General features: G+C 40.2%; 1 protein-coding gene across 1 annotated transcript in view; it reads left to right on the top strand.

Moving 5' to 3' along the window:
* The window catches only part of LOC124802471 (ATP-binding cassette sub-family G member 4-like), a 444,350-nt gene that overhangs the window by 403,833 nt on the left and 12,896 nt on the right, over positions 1-27,621 (top strand). The window contains exons 5-8 of the mRNA XM_047263260.1: positions 2,031-2,220; positions 8,341-8,486; positions 12,276-12,514; positions 19,202-19,357. Of these exons, the coding sequence (XP_047119216.1) occupies positions 2,031-2,220; positions 8,341-8,486; positions 12,276-12,514; positions 19,202-19,357 (731 nt within the window). The remainder of the gene's footprint in view (positions 1-2,030; positions 2,221-8,340; positions 8,487-12,275; positions 12,515-19,201; positions 19,358-27,621) is intronic.

Here is a 27,621-nt window from a genome sequence, read left to right as displayed (position 1 = left end):
ATAGATAAGGAACAGGAAAAGAAAAGAACAGCATTCACAGATACTAAATAAGAAAAAGTTGCTTCTAAATGTGTGGCTAATGAGGCACTAAGTGAAGGAAAACAATTCAAAGCATTTTCTTTTTTCATCGTTACGTGACGCAAAATTTTTCTTTCCCTGGAAAAGCAGTTATTTAAAACTCAGAAGTTTGAGATTAAGTTATATTTTCTATATTGTGTGTGTATGTGTCAGGCCTGCCTGATTTTCTCCTATTAAAGACACTTCTCTTGTGTCTGAGACAAAGTGGCATTACATCACTACGCAAGTATGACACTGTTATTTGTACTATTACTTTGAGCATTCCATGTTGTCATTTTGTTTTTTAAAGGTCAAGAATTTCTCAATAACACATTCACTACAGGTGACAAGGCTGCCATGTTCAATAAGTGTTCCCAGTCTTAAGTTTCTCATCTGTTCTGACTCCCTGAGTGACCTTCAGACCATGCAACACTTGTACCCAGCGGATACGGTCGTCCAGAACATCCATGATGCCCTACTCCACCTGCAACGGCAGGGGAAGGAGGTTTCTTTTTGCTGGGTGCCGGGGCATGTGGGTATTAGGGGAAACGAACTGGTGGATGTGGCTGCCAAAGATACATGTTCCCTCCCTCACGTTGTTGAATGTGCCGTCCCCCTCCATGCTGTTACCACCCTTTTGCGTTTTCGTGTTATGCATCAATGGGAAGAGGAGTGGCTGGCAGTTGGTGAAAATAAGCTGCATCTGGTCAAGGCCACCACATGGCTATGAGGTACGTCCTACCAGACATGCAGGCAGGATGAGGTTCTCCTCACTCGCCTCCCAATCGGGCACAGTCCCTTAACGCATGGTTTTTTACTCCGGCGGGAGGGCCTGCAATCTTAGGTTCTTGTGGCATCCAGATTACGGTCCGCCACATTTTATGTGACTGTCTTTTATTCTCTGACCAGAGGGCTGTGGTTTCCTTGCCACCGGATTTGCCCTCTATTTTGCAAGATGACACAACGACTGTGTTTAAGGTCTTACGGTTTTGTGTCCTGTCCAGTTTGTTGCCTCGGATTTTAGGGAGAGGATTTTAATGTGTTGCTGGGTGACTGGCACACCCAGGTTTTAGGTAAGAGGTCCACCAGTCACAATTACCTACTTGTTTCACTTTGATTTCTGTTCTCTTTTCCTTGTGTTTCCTTTCCTTTTTTAGTGTGTTTCTTCTCCTCTTGTTTTGCCTCTGTACATGAGGATTTGGAACTGCGTCAGGTCTGCATCTTTTAGCCGTTCTCCTTGTTCACTGTCCGTCTTCGTCCCTTCACCGCATGTGTTCCTGTTTCTATGCGTTTGGACGCTGATGAGCATGCTGTTTATTGCCCAAAAACCTCAAACCACACACACACAATAAGTGTGTGGAATGATTTCATACTCAATTTTGGATCTCCTGTATCATTTTCAAAAATAATGAAAAAAATGCCCTGATGGTACAACTAAAACCTGTACACTCTTAGATTACTAATCAAACATGATACAAATTGGGAAATATGTTATCAGACTGCCTCATATTTTGGAATCTCTGATTTTGAGTTTCAGTAAAACACATTTTTCCTTTTCCTTACTTTTTATGCACATCATCTTTCTGATATTGGGTATAATTACATTAATCAGTCACTACTTTTCTGTAAACTTTTGGTAAGCTCAGGTATCACTTGATCAAAAATACATTATGGAATAAGTTAGTAAATTTGCTCAATACTAGCAGGCCCTAATTATGATTATAAAATGCAGGTCTTTTTTGTAAGATAGGAAGTTCACATAACCAATATTTTATTTTATATAAGCTTAAAAATGTTCCTAGAAGTTTCCTGTAAAACTGGAAACTCAATTTGATCCATTCTCTTGTGCATCTTCCCAAACATATGCACTAGTGTTCAATCACTGAATTAAATTTACAATTCAAAATGAAAATTACCATTAGTTTCTTATCATAGACATATCATTCATTTTGTTTCTGTTGTTCTCTTCACAGGACATCCCACTTGACAGGCTCAGTGAGGATTAATGGGAAAGAAAGGCAGCTGCGGCGTTTCAGGAAAATGTCATGCTACATAATGCAAGATGACCAGTTGCTGCCACATCTGACAGTCATGGAGGCCATGAACATCTCTGCAAACCTCAAATTGGGAAAGGATGTTTCACGCAGTGCTAAGAAAGTTGTGGTATGTCATTAGAAAAATAAAAACGAAATAAATAAAGTGGTGCACTATAATTATTGTAACAAACTAAAGGAAACAAGTTTAACAAAAGTAAGAATAGATTCAGAGGTCTTACATTTATAGCTAATCTGATACTTCACAAGCCATTGTCTTGTAATATTTCTCAATCTCTTATATTGCTTTCATTTATCCCTTGAAACTTGCATGTGAGCTATACCATAAGGCTGTGTTGTGACAGATATAGATAACTATTTTTATTTGATTATTGATGCAAATTTTAAGCCAGAAGTAGATGATAAACAGTAACTGTTTAATAAAACTGAGCAAAAAGCAGTTTTTCCCCAAAACACGCTGCATTTATTTGTGGTAAACACCAACAACATTACATAGTATAGTGGTAGTTTATTGTCAATAAGATTTACAAATTATAAATATTTCTTCTCTTTGGTTAATGTAAACTTGGATCTTTGCATATCCCTAAAGTTTCTCATTCTTGATGAGATCCATGGGACACAAAAAATTAATGAATTAGTAGAAGAAACAACTTTTTTATTGTCATGTATATTGTAAGTCCTGGAATTCGATCATTGTGGTTACTGAGCTCCATTTTTATTTTGGAGGATAAGTTGACAGGAGTAATATATTCTTAGATCAGTATGAAGAAAGTCTCAGGATTTACAAAATGGTATTAACAGGTAACATTATGTCTTACTTTCACAGTCTCCCTGTGGTGTACTTTAAACATGTCAGAATTTCTCCTTGTTAACCAAATGAAGATGTCATGAATGATAAGGCTCTTCTTTGTGCCATTTCTCTTACTTAATAAACATCTAAACATGTATGTCACAAGAATGTCTCACAAATGAATCCTCTTGTACAGAAGCATCATTTCCTTATTTTCCACATTATGAGTGTTACATGATTTTACAATCTTATATCATGAATTTAAAGTTGACAAAAATATAAAACATATAGCCAGGAACATCAGTGGGATATTTGGATCTAACAATATCCATGAACAATATTTAAGGAAATTTCTTGTCATACTGTAGCCTGAGAAGTTAAATTTGTGAACATATATGAGAAGCCAATAGTAACAGGAATGAGCTCTACTGGAGTGTGGTACTTGCATACTTGTAAGTGATGCCATTATGAATAAGGAGTTTGCATTAATATAAAATGTTCTTTCATACACAAGAAATCAAGCAACTGAGTTCTACATGTTACTACTCAACACCAAAAGATACATTCAATTCAAAAAGTGGCCTCCTCTATTCTCCCTGCACAGAAGTTTCATTTTTTGTAAATGTCAGTGATATACAGATAAACTTTCTTTCCACAATGACCGATTTATTCATTTATTCATCATGTTCCACAAACTTCATTTTGAAGGAGAGTTTTTAAGTGTTTGGAATAAATCATGTACACACAACCATCTTTAAACACTAAATACAGCTGTATTCACAATATGGATTTGCAGAAATTTGATATTTTTAGTTTTCTATTCAGTGGTTGTTTGTTGAGAAAAAGTGCATGCTGGCAGTGTATGTTTGAGTGAAATGTCTACCAGTGTAATTCTAATAAATCTGCATTTCATTGGGACTGCAGTTGAATGTGATATAATGATTGTAAGAATGTCCCTGAGGAGTTTCTCCAACACAAACATAATGTTTATGTGGAAACAGATTTATATATTGTTATATGATTCAGACAAATGAATCATATTAAATGGGGCCTACTTTGATAAAGTTCCACTTCAAAACCATAACTTCATATGCAACAAACTACAGTTAGGAAATAGTAGCCATGAATATACCACGTAGTTACAATTAAAGTGCAGCTACCCAGGGAGGGCCAGTGAAACCTGGTAGAGATGCTAATGTGTTAATGTGAAACTAATATATGCTGGAACAAAATTAGTTCCAGTTGTGGCCACAAGGTGCAAATCCGGTGTTGTACACTGTTTTTATGTTGGTATGACAACCATGTTGCCATTAAACAAGCCATAATGTGAGTTAATGCTATAGCTAAAGAGAAGAGAGATTTGCACTGTTAGATAAACTATTTTATGTGGATGGTACCAATTACAGTGCTGCACTGAGAGAATATCACCAACCGAAAGGTCTGAGGTGAGGCCTGATGTCATTAAATAGTTTAAAGAAGATGACACTGAAATTCAAAAACATGGGTGAGCTTGGTGTGGCACATGGAAGAGGAAGGCATCCTGTACCATTGGAAGTTGTTGACAAGGTTGCTGCGACTGACCATGCAACACATGCCCCAAATAGCGCTAGTGTTCATGCAGTGTCACAAGAATTGTCCATTCTATGGTCAACAGCATGTAAAGTTTTACAGTCTGTTCTGTACTGGTACCTGTACAACATCCAGATGATGCAGCAACTGAAACCTCGTGAATCACAGCAAAGTTCTGAATTTGCTCAGCATGACTTGTGGCTGATCAATATTCTATGGAGCGATGAGGCACATTTTACACTATAGGGTGCAGTGAATATGCAGAACTGCTGAATTTGGGATACTGTTAAACTGTATGTTGTGCACAAAGAGCCATTGCACACATCATATGTGACTGTGTGGTGTAGATTCACAAGTATCTTTATTTGCGGTCTGTTTTTCTTTGACGACAACACACACAGATGTGGTCTATCAGGTGTACCATGTGGTCTGAATGTTATCCTCATAAAGCATGTGGTTTCTGCTTTGGAAGAGTTCAACTGTGTGGAAACCATTGTGTTCATGCAAGATGGAGAACACCCCATGTTGCTCGCCCAGTGTGATTTGCTTCATACAATCTTCGACAAATGTGTTATCTCCAGAGGTTTTCCAAATGCATGATCACATGATCTGAATCTGTGTGACTTTTGGGTCTGGGGATATCTAAAAGAATGGATTTACAAGGGACATGTTTGGTCTCAGACTGACCTGAATGGGCATGTATAGGAACAAACTGGTCACGTTCCACTGGGACTGCTACAAGCAACTGTTGATCACATTATTTTACAGATGCAGCATCTTGTTGATATTTTCAGTGCTCATATTGAACAAACTCTGTAAGCAGCAGTTAATAATAAAATCAACATTATGCCTTTCTCACTTATTTGAACTTTTCTGCCGATGACCCATTCCAAATCCATTACATATGGAAACATTTCTATACATTTTTCTTGCATTCACAGTTCAGATTTTCTCCTGGTGGCCAAAATTGGAACTATTTTTCTTCCAGTGAGAATTGTTTTTGCATTAATGCTGTAGAATATCTACCATATTTTGTTGCCATATGATAATAACAGCTGGCAGTGGACCTCTGTCAGTGGCTGCACTTTAATTATAACCACCCATCATATTTCTTCAGCATGAATAGGTTTAGAAGGCAACAGGAAAATGATTGATTGTGTCAATAATCTAAATGCCTATGAATTATTTTCTTGTTTGTGAGGAGACACATAGATAGTACTGGGGTGTTTTGAGAGCATAGGTCTATAAGGGCAACTATGAAAGTAAGAAGGGTTGAAACATGGTTCTGTCTTTCAGGGAAGAACATAACACAGGTACCATATAAAGGATAATTGTAACAATAGGTGGCACATCTGGTAACAGTCTTAAGATAACTATCATAAATGACTTCTTCTGGCTATATCTATTTTATTTATAATTCAACAGTTCTCTGACTGGCTTGATGTGGTCCATCAGCTCTGCCAATACCTTCATCTCAGAGTAGCACTTGCACCCTATGTGCTCAATTATTTGTTGGAGGTATTTCAGTCTCCATTTCCCCTATAGTTTTTACTCTCCACAGCTACTTCTATTACCATGGAAGTTATTCCCTGATGATTTATCACATGTTTATAATCATTTCCTTTTTTCTTGTCAGTGTTTTCTGTATGTTCCTTTCTTCAGCAGTTCTGCAGAGTATGTCCTTATTTTTTTTATCTGCATTACTATATTTGCTATTATATACATTAATGTTAATCTGTTTCACTCTGCCTGTACTTAATTATGATGTAAACAAATTTCTTGTAGAATTAGCAGACAAGCAGCTACTTTAAGAAAACCGCTACCTTTATGGCTCTATTAATCAGTTGTTAATCTAAAACTGCTTGATTCACGTGAGTGTATAGATAACTGCCAAAGGATGGCAATTATCTAGATCTACAGGAGTGACAGTCTATAATGATGAGCATTATTAAGTACATTATCTGAAAATGGAAAATCTGTTGAGAAAAGCTACAAAATTATAAGACAGAATCATTGGGCAGTTCTTACTCCAGAAGGTGAAATATCTGTAATGCTAACAGGCAGACAATGTGTTAACTGTAAGCCATGTTTTGTCACCTGTTATAACATTCCTTAGAAGTTCTGGACTGTTTTCGACTACATTCAGCAATTCCTCAGCAGTGCCTATGTGATGTGGTTTGTGGTCGAAATTCAACACTCTCAGAACAAGCTTTGCTACAGGTTTCATGCCCAAAACATCTGAAAGAAGAGCTTGGTCTGAGTCAAACAATATTCCAACATCATCAGCAACCTCTCTGATGGTGTGCAATTTTCCAGAGCCATTTTCTTTACTTCTTCCATTCTGTCAACAGTAATTGATGTGATAGGGCATCAAAGGCAGTTGTCATCTTCAACATCTTCTTAAACCTCTTTGAAATGATTGTGCCACTCATAAATATGCAACATCCATGGTCAACATTTCAAATGTGGTGCTGCACTTTATTCCATTTTTCAAACAATGTTTAATGCACACTCTTTGTCCATCTTTTTTGAAAGTAAAAATTTGCTAAGCACTCAAAAACATGTATAACCTTTTCAACTGTCAACAATAAACTAAATACTCAAAACAGTGGAAAATTCAAAGACATGTGAGGAACGCATATACCAACTAGACAAAAAAATAGAAAATCTGATATATGAAGGCCACGAAATTAATAAATTCTTGTTACTATTTGATCATGTAATTTTCAAATGTTATTGCTGCAGATGAGATCTTTATTAAACATGTTAGTACATAAGACAGTCATTTTTGATTACAAACAACTTTTGAATGATCTTTACCTCCATGCTCACACAGAAGCATGAACAACAGATTAAGATGCCTGTCTGTGTGTGGGTTATTTCCCAACACCCTCCCCCCACACATCCTCCCTCCCCCCCCCCCTCCCCTGTGATGGTCTGTTTGGAGGCTGAGCTTGCCTCCTCCATTACAAGCACCTCCCCCCCCCCCCCCCAACCCCGCCACCTTTTCTGGCAAAGGCCAACTTACAGTTAACACATTGTGTATAAAAATTAACAACCATGTTCTAGCTTAAGGTATAAAAAGTACTTCCTTCAGAGGAGAAGGGAACAGAATGGGGAAAGTTAATTGGGAGGGCAGGTCACTCAGACCCTAGGATGAGAGGGACCCATATATTGTCAGAATGAAAGAAGACTAAGATCTTTATATCCCATCATCCTGGGATCTGAGTGACTTTCCCACTATTAAGTGAAACTTCCTGGCAGATTAAAACTGTGTGCCAGACTGAGACTTGAACTCAGGACCTTTGCCTTTCACGGGCAAGTGCACACAAAAGGCAAAGGTCCCAAGTTTGAGTCTCGGTCCGCACACAGTTTTAATCTACCAGGAAGTTTCATATCAGCGCACATTCTGCTGCAGAGTGAGAATTTCACTCATTCCACTATTAAGTGTTCTACTAGTAATCTGGATTTGCGATCCCAAACAACGTAGTTAGCATAAGGATAGACAGTAAGTTATTCTTTTAATTTATTCTGCATAGATAGTCGGTACTTTTCCCTATGCCTGTGGAAAGCTAAGGATACAAGCTCTAGGTGACAAATATTTCTGTGCCTTGCAATGTAAATCTCTGTCTTACAGTTCATGTACAGCCAATTTTTATTATCAGCAATCAGTTCCATTAAAGTAATGCTATACATAATTACCAACATAAACATTTTCTTCAGAAACATTTCCTAACTAAATTCATCTTTTAGTGTAGTCATATGGCAATACAGCATTGCCTTGTTCAGTTGTTACTGCAAGCAGAGGGCAGTAATCTGGAAAATTGCAAGTGCTATAAACATGAAATTTATTGACTTTACATGTTACAGGTGGAAGAAATCCTTGAGATGTTGGGCCTGGTGGAATGCAGTAATACTAGGACAGCTAATCTCTCAGGAGGCCAACGCAAGAGGTTGTCTATTGCCCTTGAACTTGTCAATAACCCACCAGTGATGTTTTTTGATGAACCTACCAGGTACAGACACTTCCAATCATAAGTGAAGGTAGCATTCATAAGTGAAGATACAATTATTAGTTACTGTTTTATATGTACATAGTACAGTAAGCCTAAAAATATTTTTACCTGCCCGTGAAGTGCAAAGTTAGTGTGCAGGCTCCCTAGTTGTGTAGCTGAGCCAAGCTTGGATTCTGCCTGAGCACTACAACTATTTTCTATTTCTACATAAAAAAATGGAGATGCAACCACTCACCTACAGTGGTACATAGACACATGAAACAGAAAACAGTATTTACACAAGCTTTCCACGTCTTGGCTCATACTCTGTAGCAAAAGTACACATGTTCAGACACACAACCAGCCAAATACACACTCCCATGGCAAGACTGATTATCGTTTATCAATTACTAAAATTAGTTACTGAGCTGAGGGATGTGAGGAGGGGTGGGGAAAGATCCAAGACCAAGAGGCAAGGAGGGAGATAGTGTGAGACAGATATTTCGACGGGTGACTCATTGGCTGCACAACAAGATGAAAAGATTTGAGAGGGTAGAGCATGTAAGATATATAGAGTGAGAGAGAGGGGCAAAGAAAGAGGGTGGTGATGGTGAGGGAGACAGGGAGGGGAGAGAGAAAGGGAGAAGGCTGAAAAAGGGGGAGAGAGGGGAGGGAGGAAGAGAAAGAGACACACAGAGAGAATGGAGGAGGGAGGGGGGGGGGGTGTGAGGGAAACTGACCCCATGCGGGAGAGAGGAATAATGGTGAGTGGTGGAAGAAGGCAGTACATGATCTGGACTGGGAAGGAGTGGTGTGGAGAGAAGGGAGAACGGAAATGGTGAGAAGAGGCAATTACAGTCTGGTATGGTCATAGCCTAGTTGGGGAACAGGTTAGCAGATGTTTAGAGCAAGGGAGTTGATAGAGTGCAGGATGTGCTGGAGAGACAGTTCCTATCTGTGTAGTTCAGAGAAACTTGTATCAAAAGGGACTATGCAAATGGCCCATATAGTGAAACAGCTGTTGGGAGTCGTTTGTGTTGCAGTGCACAGTTCACCGCTTGAATGGTTCAGTTTCTTGATGACATTTTCGTGATGTAGACTAATGGCAAGGGAAACCTCTGGTCTTACCTCCATAGCCTCAACACATATTCCTAGATCCTCTTCACTGATTCCCTCTCAGATCAGTGAGCCAACTTCCTAGATTGCAATTTCCACCTCAGATCACTCTGTAAATACATTTGTTCCTATCAAGCACATCAAGTATTAATGGTGCCTCCACTTTGACAGCTGTCACTCATTCCACATTGAAAAGTCTCTTCCTTACAGCCTTTCCAATGGTGAATGTGACATCTGTTATGGAAAGCAAGAGCTGCCAAAATATACTGACAATCTTGCCAAAGCCTTGACTGACACACAATATCCTGTCCATCTCATCCAGAAAAAGATCTCCTGTGCCATCTCCACCTCTGACAACAGTAAATCTGTTAAGCAGCCACTCAGTAGCATTCCTCTGATGATGCAGTATCACTATGGCCTTGAAAAGTTCAACCACATCCTTCACTACAGCTTTGACCTCCTTTCTCCCTGAGGTGAGGGATGTCCTACCCACATCACACAAAGTATTGTTCAACCATCCTCTCAACATACTGTCCCTAACCCAATCCTGTACTCCATGATAATTCCATTGTGGTTGGTCTGGGCACAAGAACCATTCCATATATCAGCTCCCGGCATTTCCTACTCAACAAAAGGCAGGGCCATGTGTGAAAGCAGCCATTTTGTATATACACTATGCTGTAATTACTGCACAGCATTCTCTGTGTGTACAATAAGTAACCACCTGTCTGCTCGCATGAATGGCAACTGCCGAACTGTGGAAAACCAAAAACCTGACCATCTAGTTGCTGAATATGCTGTGCCCCACAATGCAAATGACTTCAACAGCTGCTTTATTCTATGTGCCAATTTAATACTCTCTTCCATCACAAGTGTCTCTGAATTACGCAGGCAGGAAATACCTGTCCAACTTACCCTGCACCCTCACAAAACCATGGTCTTAACCTCTGCTAACCTATTTCCCACTGTCCTTCCATACCTTTAACCTTCCATCTTCTGTTCACACCACTCCATTGCTGTCCAGATCATGTGCTGTACTGCCTTCCCCCACCACTTCTCCTTCTCCCCCATGACCCGGGTATTCATTCCCTCTCTCCCCCTCTCCCTCTCTCTCTCTCTTGCTCTCTCTCTCTCTCTCTCTCTCTCTCTCTCTCTCTCTCTCCCCCCTCCTTGCCTCTCTGTCCCCCTTTTCCACCCCTCTCCCTTATCCCTTACTCTCCCCCCTCCCTGTCTGCCTCTTCATCTCAGCCTGCCTCATTTTCCCACCCTCCCCCCTCTCCCACTATACCTTTTATTGGCTCTACCCACTCTATTCCTTCCATCTTGTGCAGTCACTGAATCATCTGTCAGAAGACTTGCCTCACACTTCAAACTACCCCACTGCCAACCTATTGCTTCCTCCATCCTTCTCCACTCCTTCCCATCTCCATCAGCACAAGCAACTGCTCTCAATAATCAATAACCAATAATTAGCCTCATCATTGTCATACAAGTGTGTTTTTGGATGTCTGAATGGTTTTGTTTGCCTTATTTAACTTATTGTTCAATTAGGAATTTATATTATTTCTACAAATCTCTGTCATAGACAAAATTGTTGAAGTTTTAATTCTAGATAAGAACTGTTTTTATATACAATTAACTTCATGTGACTGTTAATGGACAATTAAGATCATGTTTTACCTTCCACGTATTATTGTGTATAACTGAAATGTTCTATTGAATTTCATGTATGTTGAAGGGAGCAGTTGATGTTTGCCCAGTATCAGCTACATGCAGCTTTTTGCTGTGTTTCTTTAACAAAAGCTGATGTATTCAGTTTTTATTATTTATGTTGTATATGTAGAATATAGGATGAACTTCTAGAAGTGATTTTTCTTCATCAAAGCTCAATATTTGAACCTATATTTGCTTAAGCAATAATTTTTTTTAAAATATTCTGCCTAGAGCAAAATCAAATTAATTGTTTTTGCTTCTCTGATACTTTTATTTGGTGATATTTAATAATGAGAGCTCAATACTTGTGCCTAAATTTGCTTAAACAATAAATGTTTTATAAAGATTCTGCCTAAAGCAAAATCCAATTTATTGTTTTTGCTTCTGCGATACTTATATTGGAGTTATCTAATCATCAGTGGATTTCCCTTTATTTTTCTTAACATTATATTCAGTTCTTCAGGATTAACAGCTGCATCTGGCACAACTGCAACACTAATGACCAAACAAAGCTTTCTTAAATAACTTCAGACCACCAAAGAGTTATTAATGTGAGAGTTGTTTAAGATATATCTACAGCAGATGATTAAGTGGAAGTACACTGATATTAGCACTGTGACACTAATATATAAGATGGTCATAATAAAAAATTAACTTATATTTTTGTATATTATCTTCCACTCCCAGTTATGTTAGTGTGAATCAAAAACGGCAAGTCATCATACTAAGGTCACGAAAACTAGCAACAGCTACTAGAGCAATGTGATGACCCCACATCCCTCCCTACTGCATCCAGTGACACCATTGGCAGTGGATGACATGGCAGTAAATCAGTACTGATGTGCCTATCAGGGCCTAAGAACAGATTTTACATTTATGTTTATGAAAGTAATAAAGAACAAATGAAATTCAGTTTTATAACTTCTTTTGAAAAATTACAACATTAGCGGGAATAATAACTATTGCACAACTCTGTTTCAGTGGACTCGACAGTGCTTCATGTTTCCAGTGCCTTTCGCTGCTCAAATCACTGGCACGTGGTGGGCGCACCATCATCTGTACTATTCACCAACCGAGTGCAAGACTGTTTGAAATGTTTGACCATCTGTACATTCTGACTGATGGACAATGTATTTATCAAGGAAGTGTTCAAGGCCTTGTTCCTTTTCTCTCTTCTCACGGCCTCCACTGTCCCAGTTACCACAACCCAGCAGATTTTGGTAAGTGACTTTATGCCAGTATGAATTATGAGTAGCAAATTGTAATAAAGAAAATGACATATGTGAATTTTTATGCTTGTACACTTTCTTCCATTCACCTTGACACTGTATCTCATGACATCTGATCCTGTGTGTGTGTGTGTGTGTGTGTGTGTGTGTGTGTGTGTTTGTTTTTCATACATTTTGTTATATTAGCTCTGATAACCAGCAGTACTTAACCACAGAAAAAAAATTGTTGACAAATCATATGCTCACTCTTGACCATTGTGCATTTATCACTTTAGATAGATTTTTAATTGTTAAAACATTCTTCTTGAAATCAGAATAGCTCAGATTACTAAACCACCAGTTATTCCATTACTATGCTAAATCAGCTATATTGGCAGGTGAAGTATTAATTTTTAGGGACCTAATATTTTTCTAATCTTTTTTCTGATTGTACCCTTGAAATGGAAGTTCCTAAAAGATACTTGCAGTTTCTGCCTGAGTATTTCTAAGGGATCTCTAGTTGACTTTTACCATCCATCCCCTCTCCATTTTATTTTTTATTGTTAAAACAGTTAACTGAAACTGGAAAATAATTGCATACTGTGTTCATCTAATTCATTCCTAATAACAACTAAATATAACTGTATTTATTTGTTTCCTATTTAATAATGCTCCAGGAAACTCATTTGCTAATGTATTATTGTTTTTACTTACGTGCTGGAGGCAGATATTTCCCTTTCATGACAATACAGGTTAGGACTGTCTTCTGCAGTGTATATCCAGCTGTTGGTTATATATAGTTCTCTGAAATAAGTGAAATCATCACTTTTGGTACACAATATCTTAATCACACATGGTAATCATCTCTTTTTCTTCCATTTATAAATTTTCTGACATCTGTCATTTTAAAACTGTGTTCACTGAGTTTTATAAATAACTGGAAAGCAAACTCAATGCTTTACCTATGATGGTTGCTTATTAGATCTCTTCTCTCTACTGTTTGTAAATTCTCTTTCAATGTTATGAGAAATTATTTGTGATTCTGTCACACAGTTGCATAAAATAACTGAAATTTTTACTGTTATCATTTAGACACTGGTCTGAATCAAACCATTTATTGTTGCTTTTCCTTGTAACCCACAGAAACAAATAGAACAAAATACATTTTGTCCCTCAGTCCTTTATTCTGTTACAAAAGTCCCCGATACATTTCTAGAGGTTTGTGGCATCAGATGTCTATGCACAAGCCATGCATTCCCCTTCTCCATAAATTAGGAACTGGTGGTTTTTGGGCATGGAGATGGTGTCTGCATCCCAGATATGTTCCAACGAGGTTAGTTCAGGTGCATTTGATGGCTAATAAATCAACATGAATTCACTGGCATGCTCCTTAAATCACTGTAGCACAATCTGGGAACTGTGACATGCACACTTATCCCGCTGGATGATGCCATCACCATCATGGAAGACATCAAGAATGAATGGGTACAAATGATCTGTAATTAATGTCCACTTAGTTCACAGCTGTTGTATTGTAATCAATTATTATTACTACAGTCCTATGGAAACCCAGGTAAGTGTCGTCCCCACCTCCCCACCTCCCCCTCCCCCCCCTCTCCCAGCACAATACTGTCTTGAATGGACTTCATCCGTGGTGAGGTGCATGTCTTGAGCAGCTGTTTGCCTGGATGAGGGCATACCCAGATCCACCCATCCACTGGTGTAGCAATAAATATGATTCATCAGATCAGGTGACAAGTTTCCATTTACACACCGTCCAATCTCAATGAAACATTGCCCACTGCAAACATAATTAACAATGTTGTTGAGTCAATATAGAGATCATCTGCTCCAGAGCATCGTGTTTAACTATGTGTGAACAGTGTGCTCCGAAACACTTTTTCCTGCTCCAGCACTGTACTCTGTTGTCATATCTGCTACAGATTATGTCTATACTGCTTTACCGAGCAGCCAATTCTCTTAACTTCACATACAGTGATGAGGTGTGAATGTCCAACACATTTTAGCCTGCTCGTGGTTTCACTGTCCTTCAACACTTGCCATAGGTACTCAGGACACTAGTATATGAACAGCTAACCATCTTCCGCCTTTCTGAAATATTCATTCTTGTGTGCCACACCATCACAATCAGCCTCCTGTGAGGTCAATTATTTAGTGGACTTCATAATTTGGAGCTCATATCATTTTTTTATTCTTTGCTTCACTTATATGATTTACTTAATGCATCCCAAAGTGGCATTAAATCTCTTGGAGGGCAGTGATATAATATTTTGTCTCATCAGTGTACAATAGGGTGTACATTCTCTACACAAACTTCTGCCCTGACAGAAAAAACATTTAGACATAGAAGTTTTTATTCTGCACATTACTAGTTGACTGTGTATTGGAGTATCCATGTGTGTGTGTGTGTGTGTGTGTGTGTGTGTGTGTGTGTGTGTGTGTGTGTGTGCGCGCGAGCGCGCGCGCACGCGCGCGCGTGTGTGTTTGAGGGAGGAAAGGGTGTATTGAGGTAAGATTCATTACATTTCTTTGAGTGAGCGTGACACTTATCAAAAGTTTCAAAAAAACAATTTGTGAAATATGCTGAAGAAATCTAAAAGGCCATAACAATACCCTTATTGTCTGAAGCAACTCATAAACCTTGATTACACACATTTAAACCACCGTGAGGGAATAATTCAAGATGAAAAACATGTTTTTGGGCCAATTCCGCAGTTTGCTATGCTCTGACAAGTTGATGCCTTGTTTGAAATTTCTGTATCTTACATCTTCCAATTCTACAGCACTGTTTGAAGTAATGCAATCATCCACTGCTGTCTTGAAATCACTGTAATCTATGTTGCACACTATTTGATGTGCGTAACATAGTAGTTCACTCTCATGCACATCCTGTAAATTGTATCGAGAATCCTTGAAACATGCAAACACCAGTTTTTGACAATATAATGTAAATGGATAGATAAATAATCTACTCACCAAGCAGCAACAGGAGAACACACACACAAATAGGTTTCACTCTTACAAGCTTTCAGAGCCAAGGCATCCTTCTGGCAGAAGAGCTGAAGGGGCAGGAGGAGGGGTGAAGACAAAGGACCAGACTGGTTTTAGTCACAAGGGCACCTTGTCCTCCCTTGGAAACATCCAAAGCTTTTCTTATGGATTACAGAGTTATTGCTGTGGTCTTATTCAAAATCTGTTCATAATTCATTTTTTACTATGCTGTGGATGATCTTCCACATACATAATTACAATTAGTACCTGTTCTTTGGACAGTGATTGCCCTTCCTTTACTATGTTTCACTGGAGATTGGATCTGTGGCTTCCCATCTGGCAAGGATGATGAACTACATGGCTCAACACCTGTCTGCTTCAATATCACTTTCACTTGCTAAGCACATATCATCATCAATGTACTCCTCATGTACCCACAGTCAAGTATATATCACACCACACGTTCCACTAATTCATTTTGCAGAAACACTAATGTTTCATCAACCACTTCTTTCTCAATCTGTGAAATTCCTTGGGTTCCTTTCTGATGAAATGTCAACTTCAGCAACTGTTGTTGTGGACATAATACAATGTTTGCTTAGCTTATCATTGTCATTGCTCTACTCTGTATCAATACCACTACCACTGCAGCACTGTTGTGAGTTACTCATTGACTAAGTGGTTTGACTATGCTCCATAGCCTCTTGCTGTGCTCACCACTGGATATCAATATTGGGGTTGCATGGTAGATGATATGCTGGGTGTTGAATGCTGCAAACATCATCAGCCTCTTGCAACCTCACACTTAAGGGGTACCTTGCGAGACTGTTTCAATCTCAAAAGTTTCTGATGTGAACCCTCTGAAAAACACTGCTGCCCTTGTCCCTTACATACAAGTTTGCACTATTCTCACTAGCTCCTTGGGGATTTCAAAGTCACATGGTGAACTGTTCAAACAGTTCAAATGGCTCTGAGCACTATGCAACTTTACTTCTGAGGTCATCAGTCACCTAGAACTCAGAACTAATTAAACCTAACTAACCTAAGGACATTACACACAGCCACGCCTGAGGCAGGATTCGAAACTGCGACCGTAGCGGTTGCTCGGCTCCAGACTGCAGCGCCTAGAACCGCACGGCCACTCCGGCCGGCTGATGAACTGTACAGGCTATTTCTGTGGATGCTGTCATACGCATGTTGAAAATCAATGAACACACTATGTATATCTTTATCATATTCCCACTGTCTTTCAAACAATTGTCTTAGTATGAAGATGTGGCCTATTGTTGATCAGTTTGGTTTAAAACTAGCTTAGTATTTCTGTATGCTATCTTCTATAAATGTTGTAATTTTCTGAGGACAATGATAGACAGTACCATCTAGGTTACATTCAGCAAGTTGATGCCTTTGTAGTTACCACATTCCATTTTGCTTCCCTTCTTGTGTATCAAGCATATTATGGCCAGTTTCCCTTCTTATGGCATGTCTCATCCTTCCACATCAACTGGGTCAGTTTATATACTTTTAAGTGCAAGCTCTCACCCCCATCTTTAATTAACTCATATGTTATTCTGTCCTTCCCTGGGTCCTCATTGTTTCTGAGTCTTTTGACTGAAATCTTCACATCTTCTTCAGGTTCTTCCCTCTCTTCTACATTTTTCCTTTCCTCTGTGGTGTTTCCAGGCAGCATTTCATCTGCATCTGGGCAATTCAAGACTTCTGAGTAGTATTCTCTCCATCTTTCTGTAATTCTTTCCTTGTCACTTATCAAGCTGCCATTCTTATCTGTAATGAAATAGGTTGGGCTCTGAAAGCCATGTTTCCAGTTTTTGATGCATTGGAATTCTTGTTGTGGCTCTCCTCTTCAACTTGTTGTAATAACCTGGTTAGATATATTCTCTTCTATTTTCTCAGGATTTGTTTTGTCTTCCTCCTGACATTGAGAATATGATCCCTTTTCTGCTTATTCTCCCTGACAGCTAGCCACTTCTCCCTCATCTTCCTTCTCTTTTCTGTAGCTTTCTAGTACATATAATTGAACCATTTTTGCTGTTCCTTCAACAGATTCTAAATGAGACAGGCCTCAAATGTGGAATAGCTAAACCTTTTATTTTTTTCAGTTTCACTTAATTAAAAAGCTTATCACAAATATTTAAATGTACAGAGAGTAAAGTGCATAAATCAGTTCCAAGGCTGTTGTAGCGAACTATCATCAAAAACAAAAACAATTTGTAAGGCTCCCCAAAACATTGAGAGTGTACTGAAACTAGGTATTACATAATATTCTTATTATATGCTACAGATAATAGTTGAGTACATCAACTGATTCTGCTAAATAGACCATGAGTGGAGTGGAAAGAAATGGCCACCAATGAATTTTTTTAGGCTCCTCTTACATTTACTTTCTTAACACTGGTAGCTAAATGTTTTACAGTTGCTGACAAGCTAATAAAAATGTGTGTACCTGAATAACGGGCACCTATCTGGGCCAAAGTAAATGATTTGAAATCTTATAAAGCTTATTGTTATTTCTTGTACTTATTCTGAGAACAGAGCTATTAGTTTCAAAAAGATATATATGACTTATAACAAATTTCATTAAGGAATAAATATACTGAGAAGCATTTATTGATATATTCAGTTCTTTGATCAGATTTCTTCAAGACTTTTTTTCAATTCACATCACAAATAATTAATATTACTTGCTTCTCGACTGGTATAATTTTAGCATAGATTGGTTGCTGAAGAAATATTTAGGAGTCTTATTCAAAATAATTTAGCATTATTACATTTTTGCAGTTATTTAGAAGCAAAGTTCTGCTCCAGATACAACAAGTGCAGATCCTGTTCTATTTAAACACTATTTTTTATTACCTTTGTGAGGAGAGGGAGAGGGGAAGAGAGCAGGAGAGGGAGAGGGAGCAAAGGCAAGAGGGAGAAAAAGGAACAGGGAGAAAAGGAGAGTGGGAGAAAAGGGGAGAGTGAGAAAAGGAGAGAGGGAGATATGGGTAGAGAGGACGGAGTGGGAGAAAAGGGGAGAGGGGAGGGAGAGGGAGGTAGGTAGAGAGAGAGAGAGAGAGAGAGAGAGAGAGAGAGAGAGAGAGATCTGCACTCTGTTATAATAAGTAGTTCTCTGTTCCAGAGATTCTCATATATAATGATTATAGATGACATAAAAACTGATTTTAGAACTGTACAGCTGCATTATTTTTCTATAATTGTAGTTTCTGTATAGCACAAAGCATTGACTTCTACATGTCTTTATGCTGCATTCTTCATTTCAATAGTCAGTTAACAATTCTAGTGTGTGAATGTAGTGATGAAGTCTGATTTTTCATTGCTGCTGTATTCTACATTTACTTGGAAATAAACGTAATGTAATAAATGAATATTTCTTGTTTTCATTTAATATTTGGAACAGAAAGTGCTTGTATTTCCACTGCAAGTATTGTTAGTGCTTGAACTGTGGAGATTGTTGAAGTTTCTGAACAAGGTTTTTATTCAGAAACTATACATTGCAACCAATTTTTCCTGAGCTTTGTGGTATTCATTGTATCTAAATACAATATGTGTCTTCAGTATTAATAACAAATAGCAATTTTGCTAGGCCTTCACTTGTGACAAAATCTATATTCAGCACCAAAGAAAAAATTGTGCCACTAATATATTGAATTTTGTTATTTTCAGTGATGGAAGTGGCATGTGGAGAACATGGAGACTGTGTACATAAGTTGGTGTTGGCTGTAAATAATAGAAAATGTAATAATCTTGATCAACAACAACTGACAGCAAATGGATCTGCACCTTGCATTGCAAATGATATTGTGAAAGACAGTTCAGAAGGTATGAGGGATAGACCTTTACTGTTCATTGCGTATTAGGGAATTGCTTTCTATTTTCACTTCACAATAAATCAAGTAATTGCTTTCATAAAAAGATATATTTATAGTTACAGCTTTTTCGCATACATTTCTTCGAGTTTGTGTACTATTCAGACAATCATTCTGTGACCAGTTTTTACTTATTGTTTTCAGTTGATATCAGTATGTCACTAAAAGCACCATAAATACACTTTGCCGTACAGCTGCAGTGTTTAAAAAAAGAGAGAGAGAGAGAATTATATATTCCAGTTAAAACAGCAACCAACACATTCAAATTTTTTTATTTATTTATTTATCTTCTTTTTGCCTTCTGGCTACCTCTTTTGGTACAAGTACCATCATCAGGCCACCTCCTGGCACACAGTCACAATGCTTACTTTCCAGCATCTACTTGGGAAGTGAACATGACAGCTGTACGCCAGAGGTGGCCTTATGGAGGTATCTGGTACTGTATCTGTTTGTCACGAGGCAGAATAAAAGTTGTGACTATAGACCAATGCAAATAATTTTTCTTATCAGCTTATATTCACAACTGCCAAATTAAAAAAAGTGGTAATAATTTTTTAGAAACTGCCAGTCACAGCACAATTCTGAAAGTGAAATGATTTACAAATCTTTGCTAAAAACAAAATTTAAATCCCAGACTAAAATATTAATTCTGCAGTGGAATTGCACTGTAATGATTCTTCCTGAAACTGCAAGAAGGACTGGGACTCAAACCTAGATGGTTGCATTTTGTGAGTAGTACTTCACAAAGAAGGCCATTATGAGCTGACATTGTATGATGTGTTCAGGCCTGTGCTAGTGTTACAGTTTTGCCTCTGGATGATAAAAATCCATCACCTATTATTAGTTTTAACATGTCAGGAGCACATGAAACTGCAATTGCTATCATTCCATGTTATCATGATAAAGCTAACTCTCACAACCAGTAATGTTACTGAAATGTCACCTTTTCACAGTGAAATCGTGACACCTAACTGTAACATTGCACTTCACTAAATTTTCCTTTGCCCCCAAAAATATTAACCTATTAACAGCCAAAGCAGCCATTATTTGTCAAATTGCTTCTTGTGAAAACAAGTAACCAAAGTGATGAACACTCTCCCGTGAGGAAACCTAGAAACATCACTGCCAGTGTATCTAGCACCATTCAACAGTTGCCTCTTAGAGTACCCGCTGACTTTTCTTCGCTAATGTGGTTTGCAGTAATGTTTCATTTCTGCGATGTTTATTTATGGCAACAAGCAAAATGTATAAGTCATATACTGCTCTGGTATAAACCAACACGATTTTTCATTAAGCTTTGTTATAACATGCATAAGGGGGATAAAACCCATTTTTATACTTAACTGACTCATTAATGTACATAGGCATAAGAAGGGACATTCAAGGGCCATATGCAAAACGAAAAAGTGTGGTAGAATCAATAAACAAATCCTACAGTTGTTGCAAAGAGGTTAATGTGGGATGGAATTGTGGTTAGGTTAGGTTAGGTTAATGTTTAACGTCCCGTCGACAACGAGGTCATTAGAGACGGTGCGCAAGCTCGGGTTAGGGAAGGATTGGGAAGGAAATCGGCCGTGCCCTTTCAAAGGAACCATCCCGGCATTTGCCTGAAACGATTTAGGGAAATCACGGAAAACCTAAATCAGGATGGCTGGAGACGGGATTGAACCGTCGTCCTCCCGAATGCGAGTCCAGTGTGATGGAATTGTGATACATGGTTAAGAAGATGAGTGGAACATAATGGAAGAGTAAAAACTAGAGAAGAAAATCTTCTAATCTGAGTTCCTGTCTGAGAAGCTCATTCAACTGTTTCCTACATCTACTCAGTTTACATTAATTCACAGTGTTCCACAAATTTCATCAAGAAGGAGAACCTTCACGGACATGGAACTATTAAATGCAAAGTCAAAGAAGGAACTAAATAAAATGCTTAAGTTCATAAATCAAGAGATAACCAAACTAAATCTAAAAATAAACATTAAGAACACAAAAATCATGGTTATAAATAAGATAGGAGGTGGAGGTAAAACTGACATAAGAATAGGCAGTGGGCAACTTGAGGTAGTAAAACAAATTTCACTATCGGAAATCAATAATAGATGTCTTAAGGAAATCACCAGAAGAATAGCACTGGCCAAAGTACATGCCAAAATATGAAGAACCTTCTATTGAATACGCCAATAAGTATATGATTTGAAAAGACCTCTGTATCAAGTGCCCTGACATACAGATGTGAAGCAGGGAAAAGCTCGCTTAAAAGTTGTGAAAATGTTATTCTGGAGGAGAATTGAAAGAACTAGTTGGACTGACAGAAAAAAAAAAAAAAAAAAAAAAAAAGGAGAGAAGGAAGAATTACTAAAAAGTATAGACTAGAACAAAGCAAAGCAGATTGACCACTTAATTATCCATGATATTTCCTTGCAGAAAATGTTCAAAGGCAACATCCTATGGAAGGAAATGAGAGGATGCTCCTCATACATGGAGATGAAGAGGATTGATAAAGAGAGAAAGCTGTGGCTGCAGAAACAAATTGTATCCTTGACAAAAAAGTTGCTTCCTCAGTTATATAAAACAGTTCCTATTTATCCTGTCTTGGTAGCTTAATATTTACTTGATTACATTAGATCAAACAATGGAAAATCCAGGATGTAATGGAACAATATTATGACAAAGAAAGCTGCTACTCACCATACAGTGGAGATGCTGAGTCACAGATAGGCACAGTAAAAAGATTTTCACACTTAAAGCTTTCGGCCAATGGCATTTGTCAACAATAGACACAAATACGCACACACACAAACGTAACTAACACACGTGACCAAGTGTGAAAATCTTTTTGTTGTGCCTATCTGCAACTCAGCATCACCACTATATGATGAGTAGCAACTTGATTAGGCCTACATTAGTATTTTTGAAAGAAACAGTTACCTATATCTGTCACAACAGAGGCCCTCTTACAATATACTACTTCTTCTTCTCATAAAGTTTTCATAAACCTCTCCCCCCCCCCCCCCTGCCCCCCTCATAAAGCTTTACAATAAACACTACTGCTTGATATGTAGCTAACAGGAAATTTCAGTCCTTTAATTTATATAAACAGATAATAATTTGTAGGTGTGACTAATGAAGTGTATTTTCATTGATCCTAGCAATTCCCAATTTCTTGCATTATGTTGGTTGAGAATTTGCTAAATACCTTTGGAGCACAGTATGTAACTTCACCCTGAAGCCTAGACCTGTGCCTTGTACTTCCATTAAGAGGTAAACTTATTGTGAAATGAACATATGAATTCCAAGAACCTTAAAAACACTTCTACAAGAATGGGAATTTTTTTTTAACTTTACAGAATATTCTTACTGCTTAGTAAATGCTTTATCTGCTTTAGTACATTGCTCCAATATATAATTCCAAATGAAGACAGAGATAAAAATAAGCCAGCATCCTATTATTTAGGTTAATACAATGAGAGATGTTTCTTAGAGAAGAAGATGCTGAACTGAGCATCATTTATCAGTGTGTTGACTTCATTTTAATTTGCTATCCAGCTATCACAAGGAATTTTACACACAGTGTTTCATTTAGTGTTGACCATTAATGTTTGCTTTTTGTTTGACTGAAACTGCATAACATGTACCCTTGAGAGATTAAGAATTAAACTGATTGCTGTCAACCATTTGCAGACCTGTTCAAGTATCAACTGAGCTGCATCTAGTAATGCTCATTTTGGACCCTTGATTAGTATTTTTTGTGGCGGTGTTCGTAGCGACAAACACGTGGCTGTAGAAATGGCTTACGAAGTCACCGCCACACTTAATAGCGGGCCGACCGGTCCGCTGGAACAGTAAACAGAAAGATGAAAACCCAAACACTCTGATTAAATAAAAGTCGGTACTTATCTTTATTACGAAGATACAGAACAGTAGTGAACTCCGTGTCTACAGAAATCTGTCTAGTTCGAGTCGGAGCGGCTAGGTCAGCGTCGGCTGACGACAAACAACTCTGCTGCGATGAACACACAACTGACTAGCAAGTACACAATTCGGTGGCGAGTATACAACTGAGCGGCGAATACAGAACTGTCCTAGCGCTCACGACTCCAGCGCTTAAGAAGCCAGAAGCCAGCGGTGGCGCGCGCAGACTTGCGGCGATTTCCTGTATCGCTGGCGCTGCTTATGCGGACGGCGTCCGGACTTTGATGCTGCCAACCTTTTGGCATCGGGCTCGGTTGGCATTACTGGCTAGGACATAACACTCCTCCCCCCCAAATCGCCGCACCGTCGTTGAATAATGACGTGGCGAGCGTCGACGGCGGGGGAGGGGTCTGGCCGCTGGCGTAGCAGAAGAGACCGAGGCGGAGACTGTTGTCGTTGGCAGTCCCCGGTCCGCACCCCAGCATTGGCTGTGCGGGGCCTCGGGAAACACCGACTGAAAACCGAGGTCAGGGTGCACGCCTGTGACTACGGGCGCAGCTTCTGGTACTGGACGCGACGGGGCGTCGGGACCCACGAAGAGAGGCAGCGTCTCCTGACGCTGCGTCGACGGCTGCTGAGTGGGCGCCGGACAAGGCGCTGCGGTGTCAGACTCCTTGGGGGTGCCCAAGGAAAGCGGCAGCAGGACAGGCTGCACAGCCACCGCTTGGGAAGGCGGCCCGGCTGAGGGGTCGATGTCCATCAGCTCCGAAGGCGGTGGCGACTGAAGAGGGACCGCAGGCGCCGGAGCAACCACCTGGGGCGCTCCCGGAGGAAGCTGCGCGGGAGGCATCAACGGGACGGGCTGTCGGCGTGGTAGCGGCGACAGCTGCTGCTGCTGCCCCGGGGGCGGCAGCGAAGTCGGAAGGCGCGGCTGGAACCCGCAGCGGACCAAATCTGTGGACAAAGAACGAGCGGCAGAATCCGGGCGGCCAGCGCAGCGCAACTGGTTCTGATGCCTCCTGTGCACCCCAGTAGCACCTTGAACAGTATAAAAACCGCGACCCTGGACACTTATCACGGTACCATGTTCCCAACGACGGCGACCGTGATAAACTCTGAAAAAAACGGCGTCGTTGCGCTGAAAACGCGTGCGATGCTCAGAAGCGGCGGGTCGATCCGGGGGGTGCAACAACCGTAGTAGGGTGCGATGACGACGGCCGTGGAGAAGCTCCGCAGGCGAAGGGCTGTCGCGTGGCGTGGTCCGGTACGACGACAGGAACGTGATGAGGGCCTGCTGACGAGAGTGCGTAGCACGAAGGCGGTCCATATGATCCTTGAATGTGCGTACAAAACGTTCCGCTGCACCATTCGATTGAGGGTGGAACGGCGGAGTAAGAACATGGCGAATGCCATTGTCAGAACAAAAACTTTCAAATTCAGCAGAGGTAAATTGTGGACCATTGTCAGACACTAAAACTTCTGGAAGACCCTCAATACAAAAAATTGAAGTCAACGCCTGTATAGTTTGTGCAGACGTTGTAGACTGCATGGGCACAACAAACGGAAAATTACTAAATGCATCTATCACGATGAGCCAACGAGAATTCCAATATGGACCAGCGAAATCAATATGTACTCGATGCCAGGGACCGGCAGGGCGTGCCCACTCAAAATAGCGTTGAGGCGGAGCAGCTTGGTGCTCGGCACACGTCGAACAATCTGTAGACATCTGCGTAATCTGCTTATCAATGCCGATCCATGTACAATGACGGCGGGCAAGCTGCTTGGTGCGGACCACTCCCCAATGACCTTGATGCAACAAGTCGAGGACCTTGGATTGGAGCACTTGGGGAACCACTACACGAAGCTGGTCATTCTCGGTGCGTAACAGCAAAACTCCGTGCGAAACAGACAACAGATGACGTTGCGGATAATAGCGACGAACCACAGGATCCGATATGTCCTTTGCCTTGGACGGCCAACCACGTTGAACAAAACGTAATAGTAAACTCAGATGAGGATCCGTAGCTGTCTCACGCGCCACCTGACGATAATCAATCGGAAAATCCCGGAGGGATTGATGCTCATCGGCGTCAATCTGATGGCAAGAGTCTTCGGAGGAATCGAAGACATCATCCGCAGCAATTGGCAATCTAGAAAGCGCGTCAGCGTTTGCATGCTGAGCTGTAGGGCGATACAGTATCTCATACTGGTATTGTGATAACAAAAGAGCCCAACGTTGTAGTCTCTGAGCTGTCCGCTGAGGAACTGGTTTAGACGGATGAAACAGTGACGTCAGGGGCTTGTGATCTGTTACTAAATAGAATGGTCTACCATAGAGGTAGTGATGGAATTTAGTGACACCGAACACAATAGCCAACGCTTCCTTGTCCAATTGGCTATAATTACACTGAGCTTTGTTGAGCAATTTAGATGCGAACGCAATAGGACGTTCGGTGTTGCCGACTCGGTGAGACAACACAGCACCGAGGCCGAAAGAAGAGGCATCACAAGCCAACACCAGAGGCTTGTTAGGGTCGTAATGGACCAGACAACGATCATTCAATAAAGCCTCTTTAAGCTGCTGAAAGGCTGATTGGCAATCAGCTGACCACACAAACGGAACATTCTTACGTCGGAGACGATGCAACGGTGCAGCAATCTGTGATGCATTAGGTATAAACCTAATATAATATGTCAATGTGCCAAGAACTGCTTGCAATTCATGCAGATTGCGAGGGGCGGGCAAATCACGAATAGCTGCTAAATGTGACTGGGAGGGATGAATGCCTTGAGCATTAATAACATGTCCCAGATACTCCATCTCCATAAGGAAAAATGAACATTTATCGATGTTGCAACGTAGACCTGCCTGAGACAACACTTTAAACAAACACTCCAAATTACGGAAATGTTCAGCAGGCGTCTGACCGGACACAACAATATCGTCTAAATAGTTGCAACACGATGGCACATTAGCCAAAAGTTGTGACAAAAAACGCTGAAAAACAGCTGGAGCTGACGCACAACCAAAAGGCAAACGCAGAAAACGGAACAACCCCAACGACGTGTTTATGACAAAATACTGTTGTGATTGCTCGTCGAGGGGCAATTGCAAATATGCTTCACGGAGATCAATTTTGGAAAAGAAACGAGCTTCCCCTAACTTATCCATCAGCTCGTCCGGTCTAGGCAAAGGAAAAGAATCAATGACAGTCTGAGGATTAACTGTCGACTTAAAATCAGCACACAAACGTAACTTGCCAGACGGTTTCTTTATAATAACTAAGGGAGAAGCCCACTGGCTCGCTGAAACGGGTTGAATAACACCGTTGTTTTGCCAACGACGAAGTTCATCTTCTACAGGTGCCCGGAGGGCGTGAGGCACTGGACGAGCACGACAAAATCGAGGCTGAGCATTATCTTTTAACGTAATATGAGCGGCAAAGTTCGCAGCACAACCTAGTTCGTCTTTAAATATGTCACTGTATCATTTACACAAATCGGTTATGCTGTCTTGAGGAACAACAACAGAATTAATTTGCAACACATTGTCTTGGATAGACAGGCCAAACAAGTCAAAACAGTCTAATCCGAAAATGTTTACACTGTCTGTAGCGCGGAGCACTGTGAATGAAACTGTTTTTGTATTGCCACGGAATGTGGCTGGCACGCTACATACACCTAACACAGGAATTCGTTCTCCACTATAAGTAGCCAAAGAATGTTTTGCCGCTGAAAGTTTAGGGTGGCCGATAGCCGCATACGTAGCACTATTTATGAGAGTCACAGACGCACCAGTGTCTAATTGAAAATTGAAGGTCTTGTCCTGGATGCGGAGCTTCACAAATAGTTTATTACACTGTCTCTGGATCGGTGCAGTGGAGGCGGAAGACACAAAATCAGCGCGTTTAGCGCGTGTTCGCTGCTTACGACAACTCGGGGGTTGGGCGGGTGGAACAACAACTCCCGCTTCACTTGCAGTCTGTACATTACTTTTTACAGCGTTTGAATTACGCTTGGGTCGCATAGCAGAGGGCTGGGTGGGTGGCTTATTGCGAATAAGTTTATTACCCACACGAACCGTGGAAGAGTCTTTAAACGCGACCTTCTGGGCGGGCAGGCTTTGAAGAACATGAATATCCATGGGCTGGGCAGCACTAGAATTGTTCTTGCGTTTACGCAAACAAACAGTCTGGATGTGTCCTTGCCTTTGACAAAAGTGACAAACCGCGTTTCTCAACGGGCAACGTTCACGAGGATGAGCAAGAACACACTTAGGGCAAGACTTAACTTTATCAATTT

The sequence above is a fragment of the Schistocerca piceifrons genome, chromosome 6 (assembly GCF_021461385.2).
Source record: "Schistocerca piceifrons isolate TAMUIC-IGC-003096 chromosome 6, iqSchPice1.1, whole genome shotgun sequence".
Lineage (NCBI taxonomy): Eukaryota > Metazoa > Arthropoda > Insecta > Orthoptera > Acrididae > Schistocerca > Schistocerca piceifrons.
The sequence above is the reverse complement of the archived record's forward strand: the minus strand, read 5'-3'. Positions and strand labels throughout refer to the sequence as shown.